This window comes from Hetaerina americana, unplaced genomic scaffold (genome assembly GCF_022747635.1).
Source record: "Hetaerina americana unplaced genomic scaffold, ioHetAmer1.1.p SCAF_5, whole genome shotgun sequence".
Taxonomy (NCBI): Eukaryota; Metazoa; Arthropoda; class Insecta; order Odonata; family Calopterygidae; genus Hetaerina; species Hetaerina americana.
The window spans coordinates 85,836,317-85,855,616 of NW_027287095.1; the positions used below are offsets into that span (position 1 = coordinate 85,836,317).

Below are 19,300 nucleotides of genomic sequence, written 5' to 3' on the forward strand. Positions count from 1 at the left end.
ATTTCATTGACTATTTACATTTAGATGTTAATTGATTATCATAATCTATCATTAATAACATATCAAGCATATATAGAATTAAAATTATGATATCAATATTATAGGTATATTAATACTATCAATCACACACCTTCACGTCCATTTTGGTGATAATTTGAACAAGTGCTGCATGTGTTAAATGCTCTGTATAGCTATCACCAAACGGATCAAAATACTGTGCCAAAACCTTAGTTGCTTCTTCAGTCAGAGATAACACCTCTTCCGGTCTCCAAAGAAAGTCCTTTGAACCGGCTGAATCACTGCAGACTTTCAATAACCAAGATGAACGTATCACGTTGTGAATACCAGCCTTGATTGTATTTTGTACTCGAATGGGCATTTCATTGCCTACAATGACACAATAAGTTTTTGGACCTACAAAAGAAAATGAATGCTTTCAGTTGAAAATATTTGCAACAACTAATATTCACTGGTTCATCAATTCAACAACAAATAAGAGATAGAGAGAGAGAAATTGATTTTTCACATCAAAACGGCCAAATAGGTAATTTTATCTCATTATAAGCAGCACTTTCGTCATCCAAAACCAAAACATTCCTTCAAATCTACTCCTATATCACATCCAAGAGCCCAGCCCTTAAGCCATCAGTCCATCCATCAACATCCAACCCAACAATCCATTTCAATCCCTGTGCCCTTCAAGGGCTATAATGAGTCCATGGGAACCCATTGAAGGTAGTCATGCAGTCCCCCATAGAAATCTATCGCAGAGGATAAATGGAAGATATCCTGTGGAAACCCACCACCAATTCAACCCCAACAACTTTTTTAAAATCAAGTCGAACTATTATCATAAACTGGTGTTGCTGCTAGAAATTTACCTGAGAAACAGCCACTCTAAAAAGGCCATTAAATGATTCAGTGAATAAATAAATACTTTGGATGAGTCAGCCCTAAGACATACTTTATACATACGTACATAGATTTACAAAAATTCAAATTATACGTAAATTTCACTACGGCAACTCAACAAAATTCATAAAAATAAAAAATAATTCATAAAACCAAATATTTTATTAACCTTCAGCAAGAAAAAAGTAATAGCTTCCTATGAAAGCTCATAGTTAAATATCATTATTTTCTGGAAAATTTGTCTCTGAAGTACTTGATGAGCTACTAACTTCATACTGTTTGATTTTATCAGGTCATTGGAGAGGGAAATGTCTCTTCGGGAAGGAATTAAGCAGAACATGGGCTAGGGGAAGAGCTTTTGAGCAAGAGAGGTCTGACTTCCACAGAGGCCCTCGCCTGCCTCATTATATTTATTCTTAATTAGCAGAGGATTATAAGCTTAAATAACATTTTAACTCACAAAACATTGAAATTCTTGGAAAGTTTTATGAAATGGGTTTAAAAGTAATAAGTCATCATTAACTGGCATACTGAATTCAAGGATCATGAATTCTTCCTATTTAGCTCTTATAATTCAAGCAAAGCCATTCACAAATTGAACCAAATTCCGCAAGCCAAATTCCTAAAAATGAAATATCATTTAACACTGGGTACGATTTTCAATTAGGTACAGTGAAACCTTGCTTTGCAAGCACCTATCATAGCAAGTAATTTGCATAACAAGCGACATATTTGGAAAATAATGACTCGCTACATGAACAACTTCTTGCATTACGAGTGATTGTGCACCTGCTGCTTCAGTTTGTTTAGTGCTTGTTCACCTAGCATCTTAGGGTTGCTAGAGACCGCAGACTTTTCCAAACTTGTGTCTGGAGAAAAATCACAAATAATACGTCCAAAGTTTGATAATAAATAAACTTGGTGCATAGTTTTAAAAATGTCCCCAAAGATAAAGCAACAAGATGATGGCCTTAAAGAATAAATATAACCATAGAAATGAAAATTAAAATCATTTAAAGCAAGAACAAGGTGTGAGCATGACTCATCTAGCTAACACAAAATCAGTCGACATAGACAATTTTCACTATCCTCGAGAACAAGGACAAAATTGAAGAGATGGATGCTTCGAAGGGGGGGACAAGAGTATCTAGGCAACGGTTACGTATTCTCAACAATATTGAAAGGTTGCTTCTCATGTGGATAAACAAAAAGCAATTGCAATGTGATATTATTAAAAAGAATATAATTTGTAAGAAGGGTAAAGCGATTTTTGCCGACCCCGTTTCGAGGATGTCAGGATCATCAATGGCTGAAAAGAAGTGTTTAAGGGAACCCATGGGTGGTTCACGAAGATTAAGAGAAGAACCAGCATCCAAAGCATTGTGAGGCACGGGGAAGCAGCAAACTTCAATGCAAAGGCAGCAAAGAATTTCATTGGCAACTTCAAGAAGCTTGTAGATTCTAAGGGTTACCTGTCACAACAGTATTTTAATTGTGACAAGTCAGGCCTCTTCTGGAAACAGATGCCAAAGCAAACCTATATAACAACAGAGGGGAATGGATTGCCCAGCCACAAGTCAATGAAAGACTGTCTGATGCTGCTATTTTGTGCCAATGCCAGTGGAGATTTGAAAATTAAACCCCAGCTTCTTTATCACTCGGACACTCCAATAGCCTTCAAGAAGGGTGAAGTCCAAAAGATCACTTTAGATGTCACGTGGAGGTCATGGGAAAGCTTGGGAAACTGTTTCAATGTACATTGAAAAAGCATCACCCTAATAAGGCAAAGACTACAAAGTCTATTCTACAAATTTATTTAATGATAATGCTGTGTCACATTTTCACAAAATTTTGAAGCTTCAGCAAAAACAAATGTCTCTAGACAGTTTTCTAAGAAACAAGAATTTTAGATTTAAACTCATGAAATTTTGATTTCCTAACTGAAGAGTTTTAGGGCTAGCCATTTAAGAAATTCACCGCTCCTAATACTTTACCACTATAATCAACCATACTCATTGTTTTTTGGCTCAGTCTGCTCTCTTAATTCTCCCTGGTGGAATATAAACAATGGCCATAGGAATGGAGTATCAATTTTTGCCAGTGAAATTGGGCCCAATGTTATTAATAACATTGTAGTTGGTGTTCATTAAGTCCAATCAACTATTCAACTCTTGCTTCGTGGTAAAAACATTATGTATACCATCCGGAACCAGTTCTTGAGATAAATCAAAGTTACTTTGACACAGCACAAAGGATCAAAAAGTATATGAAACTTGAAATCTTTTATATGACCTCTTAAAACAAGAAAAATGCATTTTTTCAATCAGCTTGCTCTTTTGGTATTGACACATAAATGACAGGAAACCAAGGCAGGTCTGATGCATTAGAATTTCATGTAATTAATCACAACTGGGGACATATTTCAATCGGTAATAATTCACCTGCATTTTGTGTGATGGATCCACCAAACTGCACAACCAATGTTTCCAGTTGCTGTTTGGAACATTTCTCATTTCCATTGAGTACACAGATTTCCTTTCCCACCAAATTATCTGAAATCTGGCATTCACACATTAAGAGTTTGCTATCAACACACACATGAGTTAGACATAAAATTATTGCTTACTCCCACAATAAATGCATATTTACAGAGATTGAATGTAAGTGAAATGCATTCATTTAATTTTAAATTTTTAATGCCATGAAAATTATGTACCTTCTACAATTAAGTCAATATATTTTTATAACAATATGCAAATAATTATAAGAAAAATTAAATTCAAGCATGTTCCTAATGCACAAGGCTCAGACTACATTATTATTCACCATGCTTAAATAGTTAGCTTACTGAAATAGTTGAAAAACAAAAAATTTGTTTCAAAGCATGCCTTAATAGTACAATGGGAGTAAAAACTAACAAGATGCCCTCCAAAATCCCAATGTGGAAACTAAGTTAGCTGGAGGAATTCACTCTGATTCCCCTTACGAAAAACACTAAAGGTGCCATGTGAGTGGTTCTTGTTTTCCCATCTCTTCAGAGAATATATGAAAAAAATATTTGGCAATAATTAAAATTAATTGCACTTCACAATGGGACATCACAGACATTAAACAATTCCACCAAAGTTCTGCATCTACTTGGAATTATCATTCTGTATATTTATTACATTTACATTTAATTTTCTATCAATTGGATTATTCAGAGGTGTAGTTCACCTGGCAGTTAATCCGAGGGTCAAACGTTCAATTCTAAACTTGAATAAGGAGGGTTTTACTCAGGAGGTTCAGTCCCGGGATTGAATGCAGTTTGTGGAGGGAGAATGAAGGTGGACTGGGTCGAATCAAAATCATACCTTCTCCACTTCTGAAGAGTTTATTCCTTGATACTGTTTGTCCAGTGTAACCTCCCGAAGAGATGATGTCTTCATCCTTTTCCTCGGAGAGGAATCATTGTCTCCCACATGCTTTGAGGACAACTTCCCAGAAGCCAACTGCAATAATGAAATACGTCAGAGAACGGCAGTGCTATTAGATAGTTTTTATTTCTTCATTTACACATGACCCATAAAGCAGTGGGATCTTGATTTTACACGATTGTGCCAGGGGTCCTGAATGGCCAATGTTTTTTCTTGGTTGATGTACACACATCCACATAGATATAAACCCATACCAGCACTCACTTCTGAGGAGGATAAAAAAAGCTCCACAAATGATAGTCAATGAAGCACTGACTATAGATAGGTGCCCCTTGAAGGGAGGAGATGCAGCTTTGCAAAAAATTAGGGAATGCATATGAGCAGTTACAAGACAAGTTCAATAGAAAGTGACCATTAATGATATGTGCATTATTTATGGTACAAATACTTTACATCATAATTTTAGCATAATTGAAATGTATACATTGCACAAGTTTCATTGCCTTGGCTCCATCATTGCATCAGTGGTAGCCATTTCAAGTTTAAACATGCTAAAACGATACTCCATTAAAATTCCAAATGACACCTTAATATCTACATTAAATGGAAGACTTTTTCCGTTAGTGGCTTTATAGAATTCCAGTAGTTTAGATAAGGTAATAATAATTCAAGCCTGAATATCATTGACCTGCAAAAATTCCTGTGTCATATTATTTTCAGAATGAAACAACTGATTAAGATTCATGCTCTCCCACATTTTTTGTTGCTGAAAAGCTACAGGATAAAAAGTTTGCATGTAGAAAAAGTTCATTATAAGAAGCCCATTATATAATAAACTTTAATTCCTGATAACATGCACATCCCTACCTTGCAAGTATGCATGGCATCTCAGGCTGTTAAACACTGAACAGTCACTACAGTTCTGTGACCATAAAAACTACAATTAACTCATGCTGGAAGGAACAGGACACTACAGAAAATGCAGGCTTCAATCCAGGAAAAAAGTAATTAATTCTATTTTCTGTGAAATTCGGTCTTAAAGAAATTCAGTAAGGTGCATGAAAAATCCCACAAAGAAGGCATGAGTTTGGCATGACAGTTGAATTTTGAGTTTTGTTTCACATCAAATTTGTAAACATCATGGTGAGTGTATGGATATTTATGGGCTTCGGCATAATAATAATTATATTTATTCGTCGAAGAAACACAGTGCATAGTAAAAATACTGGCAAGTGCATAGGATTTGTCAAGTACAAGATTTACAAAAATAGAAATTATTACAAAAATAAGAAATATTACAAAATTAGAAAATGCTACAAATTTATCAATTAGGCCTCAGGTATTCTTTGACACTATAATAACACTTTTCAAAGAGCAATTCATGAACCATTTTCTTAAACACAGGTACACGTCCTTCTCTTTTTATACATTCAGGTATATTATTATACAGTTTTATACTCATAGACTTGGGGCCATTTGTAGCCAAGGTTAAATTAGTTGACCTCACATGTAGGTTGTAGTTTTGTCTCGTATTATGTAAGTGGATGCTGTTATTAGTTTCAAAGTCAGTGCTATGCAATTTAACAAGTATTACACATGGATAAATATATACACAAGGTACAGTTAACAATTTTAACCTTTTAAAAAGAGGTTGACAGTGAGCATAATATTTTTCATTACACATAACTCTCATCATCTTTTTCTGTAACTTCAGGATACTGAGAAGGTGAGAGGGTAGTCCCCACAGTACAATTCCATATGAAATTCTTGAGTGGAATAATCCATAATATAATGTCATCAGTACATTTTGGCTTACAGAGTGTTTTAATATACATAGTAAGTAGAACACAGAATTTAATTTTTTAATTAGGTTCAGAACATGGAGATTCCATTTCAAGTTACTATCTGCATGAATTCCTAGGAACTTAAAATAATTTACTGCGTTTAAGTCACTACCATATGTTGTTAAAGAGTTAGTGTAAATTATGCTGTGTGAAGACGAGAAGACCATTGCTTGAGTTTTTTCAACATTAAGGAGCAAGCTGTTTCCTTCGCACCATGTAGACATACATTTCATCAGCAGGTCACCAGCCACAGCCAGTTCACATAAATTTTTACTGGATGTCATTACACTCACATCATCAGCATACATAACACATTTTTTTGTACCATTGATCTGCAGCTGCCCATGAAGATCATTAATAAAGATCAAAAACAATACTGGGCCAAGTACTGACCCCTGGGGAACCCCTCCGTTGACCTCCAAGGGATTAGAGAGGTAAATATTCCCATCACTTTTGTGGGCCACCCTTTGGTGCCGATTGGCAAGATAGGACTTCAACCAGCTTAATGCCACACCCCTAATGCCCAATAGCTCACATTTTGAGATCAGCTTACCGTGATCAACAGCATCAAATGCTTTGCTCAAGTCATAGAAAATGCCCAGGACCTTACATTTAGAATCAATTTCTTGACTAATAAAATTTACCGCTTCGAAAAGAGCAAGATTTGTTGACTTCCCCTTTCAGAATCCAAACTGGTTTTCAGATAACACATTTTGAGTAAAGGTGATGACATTGTAGCCATCATCATGATTTTGAATAGGCCAAGGAATCAAAACTCCCTTCCTCATACCGAATTAATATTGAAAGCGAAGAAGTTCTTGGGGGTATACATGGGGTTGGAATTTGGAGGACTATTATGTGTTGTGGCAATTGTTCCTCTCAAACTCCAAAGAGTAACTCAAAGTATGGGGTTAACACACCCATCCTCTTTATAGTAAAAAAGTATGGATCCACAATGGTTAAGCTGAAGTAATTAAAGTTATAATTTCAGTTCAAATTCTAACTTTTCTTCCTCAAAAATGCCCATGAAATTGAGCCTAGAAAATATGCCATAAGTATAGTGAATGTGCTAACAGTAAAAAGGAGTCTAATCTACCATTGACCAAGCACTTTTAGAATTATAAATAACATTGCATATTCAGGAGAAAAGCAAAGAGTTTTTACTTACAAAGTAAAGTTCAAACTGATTAGCTGATTCTACTAAAAATTGAATTGGAATCCAATCTCTGCTTTTCATATAGCTATTATGAGAAACTTCTCATGCAAAAAAAGATATTTGAAAACTCTTAACAACTTGGAATGTGAAGAGAAAGTTTTTTTGAGTGTGCACACATACCTGTCTCAGTTCATGGAATTCAACTGTAGTCATGCAGTCGGACCATCGCTTGTCATATCGTACTGATTCCACACGAGGGAAGCGTAGCGTGTATCCAGTCTTGAAGGCATCACTTTTGGCTATTTCGGTAGCCTTCACCTAATTTTCATGAGAAACAGAAATGGTAGTATTTTACAAACGGTATCGCATATTCAAATGACATGTGAATATACACTAAAAATTCATACAGCCCTCACGACTAAAAATCTTCAATGTGACTGAACTGAACCAAAATAATAACAAAGGTCAGTTGCAAAGCAGTTACTTTTGGATAGAATCCAAAGGGGGCATTTGTCCGAACGATACTGTCAGGGGTGTACAGCGACAATACAGCCCATACTGTAGAGTGTACTGGAAGTGCAGATACCTTTAGGGTTGGTCCTAAAAATAAGTATTATATTCTCATCAACTTTTTCTACTCAGAAGGCATTACCCACAGAGAGTTTGTCTCTCAAGGACGGAGAGTGAACACTAATTTTTACAAGGAAGTCTTTGAATGGCTGTGGAAAAAGAGTGCAACATGTTAGGTGGCACCACTAGACATCTACCTGTTCCAATGAATAAAAAGGAGCTTGAAAGGCAACCATTTTGGAACACTGGATAAAATCAAAGAGGCCGTGATGAGGTGCCTGAACGAGATTGCCATCGACGCCCTCCAGGAAGCATACTGTGACTGGCATCTGTATGTCGATGCACAATGGTGTTATTTTGAAGAATTTCAGTAATTTTTACTTTGATCTGCGATAAATTTTTTCCCAGATTTCCTCTACTTATTTTCGGGAGAGACCCGGTACTGCAGTTTGACAAAAATCATTCACACTGAAGCTGTGCACAGCACTGACTGAACACCACTGCTGTTGTCTTTGCTGCAACTGTGCTTAATTATACTAGTCAAAGTTCTCAAATAGTTGTAGAATGCATACTAATCTGAGGAATGTGGCAGTCCAGTGGGTGGAGTTCTGGGTTAATGAAAAAATTACCCATGTTAAATACCAAGTGATCCTCATAAAAGATCATTGTTACTTCCCAGGGATGACAAAAAAACTATTCTGAATTTTTCAATGCTTAGAAGAAATAAAGCAGCATTCAGAGGATTTTGATGCGAAAGACGCTTTTCTCCTTTAGGCAAGTGAGCAGTGAGCTTGACTACTGATGCATACATACTATGCAATCCATCATTATTACCAATATTGTCATCGTTGTAAAGTTCAAGTCATTTCTCAAGTGGCTCCTGATTGAGTCTAAAGTCCAAAAAATCAATTGCAAATAAATATATTTCAAACTCAGTTTCAAGTCACTACCCCAGAAATTCAGGCCAAATACTAAGTTACTAATGCCATCCACAGTGCATTAAAATTATATCAGTTTTCTGTAGGTCCCACAACTACAAATATATATTCTAATTATAATAAAGTATAATTCATCTTGAGTGTAAATCAAAGTGTAATTCTCAGCTTTATGCATATCAAGTCAAATACATGTCCCATCAGAAAGTTTGAGATGAAAAAGGAAACAAAAGTTACTCCCTATACGAAACAAAACTAAAGCAGTGGTAATCAAGAATTAACAGGAACAGTAACTATGACCGTAAAGTATTATAAGAAAGATAAACCCCAGCTGTACTCTTAATTGTGGGCAAAGGATATGGTGAGAGAATATTCAGGATTAAAAAAAATAAATAGAAATTAAATTAAATTAAATTTGAAAATGATAGTGGGGTAGGACAGAACAAACAATTAAACCAACATACTATAATTTTATTGCGTGTGATTGGCAGGCCTCTGGCATAGGGAGAAATCTCTCGTAAGCCCTGTGTGTATGAGAGTTGAGTCTAGCAAGGGTCAACGCTATCTAGTAAACCTTAGCTAGATTGTGTATTGTTATCGAATGTTGGTTTAATCATTTGTTCTGTCCTATTCCACTATCGTTGTCAAATTTAATTATTATTTATTAAATTATTTTTACTCTGAATATTTCCTCACCATATCCTTTGCCCACCATTAAGAGTACGGTTTGGGTTGATCTTTCCTATAATACATGCTAATCAAATCAAACATTGGTAATGATCAATCCTACAGTGCCCCTATGATGTAACATGCACATCTTGGCCTCGACCGCACAAATGCCTCAGTATGATGACTGTGCCACTGATTCATTCATCAATCAGCAATGCAGAGACAATGACCATCAAATTCACCTTGAGGATACATGACTTCTGAGGAGGGATCCACACATCTGGACGTTCCTTGGTCCAGAGTATGCCGAACTCTTCATGGGTTGTGTTTTTCCCTTTCACCTCCCGCCAAAAGGGGTCTATTTTACTCAGCAACTCGTCAAGTTCATCCAAAGAATAACCAGAGCCAACTCGCCCAACTGAATGGAATTCTTTCGGCTCTCCTCCTGAAATAATTACTTTTACACTCATCATTCATAAACTTTTATGCTGAAAGGAGAACTTCTATGCATTGAAATATATACTAAAATAAATGCGTAAGCAGTAATTAATCAGTATTTCATGATTCAAGACGGTCACCACCAAACCTAATTCCGTATGAATTTAACACTCATTAAGCTTTTTCTAAAATTTTCAAAGCAACCATTGAGCAAAAACTTATTTCTGGAGGTAAACTTGTAAGGGGATCACAGTAAGTAAAACCCTATTCCTACATGGTACAGGTGAGCATGGAAATAAAACATCTCCTATCTCTTTGACTATGAATACAGTTGATTTCCCTTGTCTCTAGAAGTAAATCACTCTACATCCCAGACTCCAATAAGGACTGTGTGATGGGCCATATTTTCCAAAGGCCCATTTAAAGAAGTGTGCATATATCACTAACAAGCAATAGATTTTAAAAAAGCATGTTAAAAAATATAAAATGAGCCATTACTTTTTTTCAATATGGTAGTTACAATCTAAGTTTTTATAACAAGTGTGATATTTTCTCATTTATTCTCCTTCCCATTTTTTCTTCTGGCTCCAGAACTATTAGGCTTGATACACACAAGAATTTCCATGGTCTCCACTTGTTAATGAAATTAATCAGTGAAATAAATGTCAACTTTTTATGGAGAGGCTTTAAGTCAACACTGAGTACCCTTGAGAATGTAGGTGGCTAGGGTGTGGGGAAAAAACATTGGAGAGCAGAACACATACCAGGAGACGAAGGTGGAACAGCAACACCAAGGAGGAAATGACTAATGATCCCCTTTCCTCTCCCTCCTCCATAAAAGCCACCAATGATGAGCAGATCCAATGTGTCAGACACGTCACCAATATACTAAACACAACACAAAAGAACAAATTATAACACAGAACACCAAAGGTTTATGTTTACAGGCGAGAATAATATTTACACAATACAATTTCAATAATACAAATGTGCGAGACTTGTGTACCCTTGCCCAGCAGAGAGAATAGAGAGAGGCACTCTGAAGCCAAACGAAAAGACCTTAGGGCACAAGTACACACTTTTATCCACATGACAAAACACACATGAGAGCAACTACCACCATTCCCAGGAACAACATGCGAGGGTCAACTAGAAAGTAGTACCCATTTGCACACCATGTCAAGTAGTTGCGACACTGGTAGCGGCTGTTCAATATTAAATGCCTTCAGTTGTTCGTTGGCTCATCAGGTGAGTGAAGTTTCATAACACTGCCATCGTTTTTCTTTAATGTTTATCAATTTTTAAGAAAATTGAAAATACCCCCACATGTGAGCTTAGAGTTCCGATCAGAGTTTTCAACGCAAGGAATGTGCGACCATTTGATATTAACCCTCAGTAAAAGGAAGTTCATGGAAATGATGCTATTGATGAATTGCTTGCTTGGTGGTAGCTTCAAAACTTCAACCTGGTGAGAGAGAACGCCCATGATGAAGAGAATTTAGGGCATTCGTTCACCTCCACGACAATGCCATGGTACATCATATGATTTTTGACTGAACATATTTGATAATTTGAGAGCACTCGTATTAAAATAATGTTTGGTATTCTCTCTCTATCTCTCTTTCTCACTCTCATGTCTCAATCCAAAATAAGCTGTTGGGAGCAATTTTTTGTGTTTCATACCACACCCTTGGTAAACCACATTTTATTCAAACCCTCAAAATTACTTACTTCTTTTATCGTGAGACTTTAATAACAAACATGCCATAAAAAATATATCCCAATATATCAGTTTTTCATAAACATATTACATGCAGGAAAAAATAAAGGCAAGTGCATAATTAAAAATGGTCTTTATGCCAAAAAGGTCCAACCATGTGCTTCAACAAATTAACAATTTCTAATAAGAAAATTGAAGTCGTTTAAGCTTTCAAAGACAAACTAAAAGCATACCTGTTAGTAAAATTCTTTTACACCATTGATCAATATTTGAGCAAGTGACTTTATTTAAGAGACAATATTATCACAATTTTATGATTATTTTTTATATATTGTTAATTGAACTAGAGTGCGATCATTTATTATTGCAGATCAGTATGCGATTATTCAATATCTGTCTGCATGGTGTAAATAAAGATTACAAATTCAACTACTTTTATCAAATACTGGTTATCTTAAACACTATGATAATCTATTGATGGTCACTGAAGCACAACCATTTAACAATTGGAGTGATCAAGCACTTTTTAATGCCAGCAGACACTTTTAATTTGATCACTTATTTCAGTGGAAGCAAAAGAAATTATTTTTACATCCCCCCGAACTAGCTCTCACCTCTGGCTTTATTTTGTACCAACCACCCTTGCGGTCGTGAGGTTTGTAGACAGAAGTAGGCACCTTCAGTATAATGCCTTCTTCTCTCGCATCAATAGCTCTGTTTAGTGCCTCAACAATCTCCTCCCTGTTGAAAGTTGAAAAAAGATTTAGTTGTCATGAGGGGTCTTGGTGCGTTTGAAAAGCACCAACCAAGGCATCTTTTTGAATATGAGATCCAGTGACATGAGTGCACAGAGTCTTCAAATTTGTTTAAGAAAGGCCACTTTGATTGAGTCTTACAAGAATCAATGTTTTTTTTCTCATCAGAGATGACTAAGGTTTGATTTTTCTGCATGGAAAAAATTTTGTGAGTTATGTTTGTAAGGTACACATAAATGTTCAATGATGGAATATTGAATGGGAACAATGAATGCATGTAATTAGCCTATAATATTATTTTTGATGCAGAGCTTTTCAGCAAAGTGAGTGCAATGGGTTGGAAACATTAAAGAATTCACCAAAAGATATATTAGAAATCGAAGTATACTTCAACTAAAAATTAGACCAGAATAATGTGATCAGTCAGTATTATTTATGCATTACCCACCACTTTCAGGTCCTCGATCACAGCTTCCCCTAAATTATTATGTTCATTCAGCACTACACGATATTGAGTAATAGTAATTGTAATGTACTGCATTTCCATTAAATGATTCTGGTAATTTGCAGTTACAATGAGAAGTTTCTCCAGTAACTTGGATATTGTTACAAGCGTACTCGACTGTGAGACCATATGCTTTTATTTTGTAGGTGATGAGTGATGCACTAGATGATAGGTGAAAAAGATATAATAGAAGAGGAGAAATAATTCTGAAAAGAAATATTAAATTATCAAAAGGATTAAAAGAAGACCAAAATGCAATGCAGATGTGTGAGGGGTCTAACAGAAAATGGTACTTGAAATCAGTGATGACAATTGGCCTGTGAGCCAAGCTATGGCAGCTATGTCAAAGTGACTAGCTGAACCACTTTTGACCAGGAGATGATAACAGAATACGGGTGAACCTTTCATCTGCCCAAGCCAAAGAGAGAGTTGAAAAACTGGGAAGAATGCAGAGGTTTTGCTATTTATTCCACAGGAGCCTCCAAACAAATATAAGCCAATACATTTATTTTTTCGAAAGATTTAGTGAAGACACCAATGTTGAATCTCTGCCCTATCCGAAATGGAATGCATGTGATATTTGCATGATGAATACAATGAATACACAAAATTCTACTCCTCAAAAGGTTTATTCATTCATATTGGGTACCATGTTTCTGGACTTACTGAGAGAGTTGAAGAATGCCTTATATTTTGGTCATGTAGGGTACACCAAGGTTTACTTTATAATCCGATAGGATAAGAACATATACTTATGCAAAATATTAAATTAATTGCTTCTTTGCCGTGATAAATAAGAGTGCTTCATATTTGTGCCTTGCCTGATGATAGCAGTCCAGAAACAACATCAAGTTCAAGTCTGTCAGGAACTGTTTGATTGAGCTGAAGATGATGAAGCCTTCTTGTCCAGGATCATAACAGGTACTGAGTCATGGGTTTATGGATATGACATCAAAACAAAAGTGCAATCTTTACAAGCAGAAAGGTGAAACATCTCGCTGCCCCAAAAAAGCTTGACAAGCTCAGTCAAATGTCAAGGTGATGTTGGCTTGTTTTTTTTAATGCAAAGAGCGTTGTGCATCATGAAAACCTACCAAAAGACCAGGCAGTCAACATGGAGTGCAAGCTGGGGGTTATGAAACGCCTAAGAGAGAATCAGGCGAAAACAGCCCAAACTTTGGAGCAGCGGTGAGTGGTTTTTTTCACTAATGCACTGGCTTATTCATCTCTAAGAGCTAATGAGTTTTCAGCCAAAAACAAGATGCTGTTTCTCCACTCAACCTACTCACTAGACCAGGCCCCATGCGACTTTTTCCTGTTCATCAAACTAAATACCCAGCTCAAAGGATAAAGATTAGCCACCATTCCAGCGATGGAGAAAAATTTGATGAAGGAAACACCATCGGGATAAGTGAATATGTTGGGGAGGAGACTGATTTGAAGGGGACCCTGACCAATAATTTGTTATTGAAGTATTTTTTTGTGGTAAATAAAGTTCATGAATTTTTTTAACAGACCTCATATGATAGGGAAATATAATTCTAGGCTAGTTATTGTCATGAAGATGAGCACTAAAGAGCAGAGAAGGTACTTCTTTAGCATCTAAAAGGAGTGAAGGGAATTCATGAATGGAAGGAACCAAGTAAGAGGAGGATGAGGAAAAATGTCCCCTCTCCCCCCATTCACATGCCCAACCATGATTGCTTATGTATGGAAGGGTTCAAGAGATACCCAAGTCTTAGGCAAGACAATGAGGATGGCAATTATTGGCCACAAAACTGCCCAAAGTGGATGACGCACCTTGTCGATACTTCCTTGGTGACCGGAGAATATGCGATGACTCCTTCCTGACAATCAAATAAGGATTTCATGATGGGAATTCTCTCATTCAGAGGTCTCCCAGTGAGAACTTGCCCATTGTAATAAAGGATGTCAAATACACAGAAACATGGTTGGTAACGCTGGTTCTTGACTTTGCCATCACTGCTCACTATCGAGCATTTTAATTTTTTCACATCAAAGCAATGCCCTGGAAATAAACAAGAAAGCATTCAAGTAAGCAGAATACCTTCTTATGCATAAACTCAGGAATTTAGTAAGAAATAGAAATACTGGTATTACAATTTTTTTATGTGTATTTTTTTTGAAGACTTATTAGTATGTACGCACATTAACATTTGAGATATGTACTTTAGAAAAAACAGTAAGCAAAATACTCTACTCAAAGAGCAACAATCATTTAATATAATACATATATGATAACAACTTTTTTGTATGCACTACTTACAATGTTAAGTAAGGAATAAGTGCAAAGTGATTGATATTTTTTTGCTATTCAGCACAAGTATTTTCTTTGGCATTCATATTATGTATATTATTTACGAAATTTTGTTTTGATTAATGAACATTGCTTCAGTGTTTGCTGTGTTTATGGATGCTTCCTCTATGCACCTCAAGGATCTATTATGTTAAAAAAATTCTACAGTTGTGTAAAATATCTGAATACACAATTGATGGTCATGGGGAGCACTTCATCCAGCACATGGATCAAATAGCCTATAGCTCCCATACTTGACAATGAGGAATTAAATGGGTTTGAAATGGGGTAGGAGAATCCTATTGGGTTTTTAGATCTTACACTGAGGTGAACTTCACTGTGAACTAAACAAAAAGTCAAACATTGGACAACACAACATCCATCTTCAAGTTTAGGTTTGAAACCACAACTCACAGCTACATTTTTGGAGACAATGTTACTCAGCAAGTCAAACTGGCAGATAATAAATAAATGCCATGCTAGTTTCTTTCACAGGCACTGCTGGTGTTGAAAGATGTGATGGATCAAAGCAATACTTTTAAAGTATATGACAAGTTCTTTAGAGCAACATCACAACCTATTACAACCATTTAGGTAACAAAATGTGTAATGTCCATCCTCGTTAGAAGGGCTGCGGTTTGATACGTGCAGCTAAAATTGCATTGTCAAACTAACTTATCGAATTTTAAAAATAAATGCCAACCTTTTGTTTTGAAAATGCTGTACTTGAAGTCCCAGACCATCATTTCCCCATCAAGGATAACGTTTTTCACATGTGAGTAAAACAGAGGTGCCATCAACGACGTTAAGGTTCCAAAGCATGATTTGTTTCGGCCAAAGTTTTCCGTGTAATCAAAGCCATTGCTGAAATGGAAAAAAACATATGCTGGATTAATGAGATTGAAAGCATTCTTTGAGGAATACTCATCTTACAAGAAATCCGTAAAAACACCAAAAAGTATTGAATTTGTGATGGAAGCACTTTTCCACTTGATGAAATGTTTTTTTTTTTTTTTTTTAAGTGCTTCATTATGTTCGACTTCCATCACATCACGCCTGAATCTACTCAATTTGGACCAAAAAGTATGCCATTGCCAATCTAAATACTCTACATCCACTTCACCTGCCTCCTTTGTATTTTTTTGAACAACCCCCTTTCATTGACTCCCACAATGCCTAATACTATTCCTTTGTTTTCCTTTCGATCCATTTTACCTTTTCCATCCTTAACCAAACCCAGATCTCAAAAGCCTCCAATCTCTCTCTATGATCTACACATCAAAGTTCTCACTAGTTTTTTCCTTAAAATCCTTACCCAACATCCCTGCCAGCAATTCCATTTCCCTAGTGAAAACTTCTTTGTCTAGTGAAAACTTCTTCGCCTAGTGCAATTCTTCTTCTCATGTCCCCAGTACTTTGACCATGCGCGTGCAAAACATTTAACATAGGCAACCTGCTTCACCCAAACAAATGAATGCATTCCATTCAAGGGTTGATAATAAGGTGTGAGTGTTCTCAGAATCTGAAGAACAGGACTTACTGTGAGAAAAATTTAAACTCCCCATCTTTCATATGGAGTTGAAAGCGCTCCCCATCCAATTTGGTCTCCAGAATCAAATGGCTGAAAATGGAAGCTGGAGCCCTCGAAGTCGTCGGACAAGACTTAACCATTTCCTGAGAGGACTGCAGTAGTTTGGACACTTTAGCTGGGTCCGTCCGATCAGACAACATTGGTGTGACATGGGAAAATAATTCCACTTCCAATTCATATAATTTCACTGATGGGTCCATGAGTGTGGTGCAAACCTCAAAAAATAAATTGATTGACATCATAAAAAACACACACAGCTGTAGATAAAAATTATAATTAAATTCCATAAGTGCGTAATGAGCAAATGGCAAAATTGAAGTGCTTAGAAATTTAAGGCTGGTTGCAGTCACCAGAAACAAACCTGACAAGAAATCAAGAATACCAAATTTGACCAAGTAGTTCCAATTTTGATTCTGGCTCATTGAAAATGGGAATGAACACATAACAAAATATGAATGCATTATGGCATTAAATTCAACTCAACAGAATTAGAAACTGGTGACAATGGGATTCAAAAGAATGGTATTTCAATAATTAAAATACCTATGAATTTTAATGAATCAAGGTTAATAATACTGAATGAGAAAAAGAGCCAACTTAACAGATCCTTTCATTTGTAGCTAAAACAACGAAAATACTCAAACAGAACACATTTACATTATGCAATTATGATAAACACAAATAAATAAATTTTTAAAAACAACTCACCTTTTCAAGGTCATTCCGTACATCAAATAGCCCACGTGCATCAGGGTGAAATGTATTGAAGATGCTTGTGGTGCCTAAATGTAACTTTATTGTTTTTAATATTATTCGTATGACCCATTTTTGTTCCAAAGCGGACATGGTCCTAATCATTTCCATCAACTCCTGATCAATGAGCCCTGATAAAGAAAGCACAATAATATCATTAAAAGATACTTCTCTCCAGGTTTCTCTTTAAATATTTTTTCACAGTCATTGAGTTTCCAAATGTATCTGGATTGACAAAAATGCCTTCCTTCAACCTTTTTCAGCAGGTACAGGGTTCGTCCGGAAAATAAGTGTACTGAGCTCAGGAAAAAGAATTTATTACACTTTTACATATCTTAAGCTAATATTCCTCAAAATAGGACCCTTGTGAGTCGATACACTTGTTCCAGCGGCGTTCCCATTCCTGGAATGCTCCCGCAAAGGCATCATCGGGAACCTCTCGAAGACTCGTCGTCGACCTCTTCTCTGCCCTCCACGAACATCTTGTGCCACCGAAAGATCATGTTTCTGGACATGGCTGACTCCCCGTAAGCCTGGTTAATCATACCGACAGTTTCGGTAGACGATTTCCCAAGCTTTACCGCAAATTTGATGGAATAACGCTGCTCCAAAAACTTCGGCATCGCGTTCCGTGACGTGGGTCGAGCGTGGAGGTTCGTGTTAACAGAGCTCCTCACTACACCACAGCTCAGAGCCGACTGCCTTTTTCAGCATCGCTTGCCAACATACCCCCCTCCAATCGCAGCCCGTCAGATTGGTGCTGGGCGTGCCTGGACAGGCGCGCCCAGCCCAGGAGTCAGTACACTTATTTTCCGGACGAACCCTGTATGTTTTGAGATGCCTTTTCGACAAATCATGAGTCTTCACTTTTCTATGATGTAGTCAATACTGAAGAATTAAAAACATTACAACAACATCAATTCAGTGCACTAAATCACCATCTTAAGAAAATTCTGGAAAAATAGTTTTTTCCTGTTCCAATGCCATGAAAAAGAAGTTTCTGGAAGGCCTTTTCCTAGAGCCTAGATACTAACACCCGTGCAGTCTTGGGGAAGGCTCAGAAGGCCCAGTTTGCTGGGCGAGTTAATGAGAGACCTGTCTTGATATACGGTGAAAAAAAATTACTTGCTGAATTAAGACACCTTGTGATTTAATTTCACTCATTTTTTTTACTCAGAGAAACAACAAATCACAAAAAATAGCAAATTAAAATCTAAAGCAATACGCAATTGATGACTGGACTGTTAGCTACATTGTGACTCACAGATATTCAAATATCCATGCGAGGAGAAAATCAGGCATGATACTGAGACTGGCTATATTTTCATCCAAAAGATACAATGAAAAGGAAAAAAAATTCTAATGCCATTTTCTGGAAAAATGTTACATAATGAATTTTTTTTACTGTTTTTCTTTAAATCAACCCCCAAAAACTTGTCCACTGCAGACTTGTGTTACAGGGCATTAATAATCTGCCTAATACATAGTTTCCTATGCACATAAAAACATTGATATATAACTTTTACGTACGTGGCTCATGGTTGGCATGATGATTTGCCAGGTTGTCCAAGTGTCTGTTCACATCACTGATGCTTATGTTCCGGGAAGACTTAGGGCAGCGGTTCTTCAACACCCAGTAGGCTACTTCTGCAAAATCACCTGCCACGTTCCCAGCAAATTTAGGAACTCTGTCAAATTAACAAAGGTTAAAAGGTAAAA

General features: G+C 36.4%; 1 protein-coding gene across 5 annotated transcripts in view; it reads right to left on the reverse strand.

Annotated features, from left to right (window-relative positions):
* The window catches only part of DNAlig4 (DNA ligase 4), a 35,278-nt gene that overhangs the window by 3,829 nt on the left and 12,149 nt on the right, over window positions 1-19,300 (reverse strand). For all 5 annotated transcript variants that reach the window (XM_071591626.1, XM_071591630.1, XM_071591629.1 and 2 more), the window contains 12 exons: window positions 19,112-19,269; window positions 17,537-17,712; window positions 16,778-17,043; window positions 15,941-16,101; window positions 14,721-14,949; window positions 12,275-12,401; window positions 10,705-10,828; window positions 9,745-9,947; window positions 7,509-7,646; window positions 4,266-4,403; window positions 3,354-3,471; window positions 131-414 (listed from right to left, as the gene is read on the reverse strand). In XM_071591626.1, coding sequence (XP_071447727.1) covers window positions 131-414; window positions 3,354-3,471; window positions 4,266-4,403; window positions 7,509-7,646; window positions 9,745-9,947; window positions 10,705-10,828; window positions 12,275-12,401; window positions 14,721-14,949; window positions 15,941-16,101; window positions 16,778-17,043; window positions 17,537-17,712; window positions 19,112-19,269 — 2,122 coding nt within the window. The remainder of the gene's footprint in view (window positions 1-130; window positions 415-3,353; window positions 3,472-4,265; window positions 4,404-7,508; window positions 7,647-9,744; window positions 9,948-10,704; window positions 10,829-12,274; window positions 12,402-14,720; window positions 14,950-15,940; window positions 16,102-16,777; window positions 17,044-17,536; window positions 17,713-19,111; window positions 19,270-19,300) is intronic.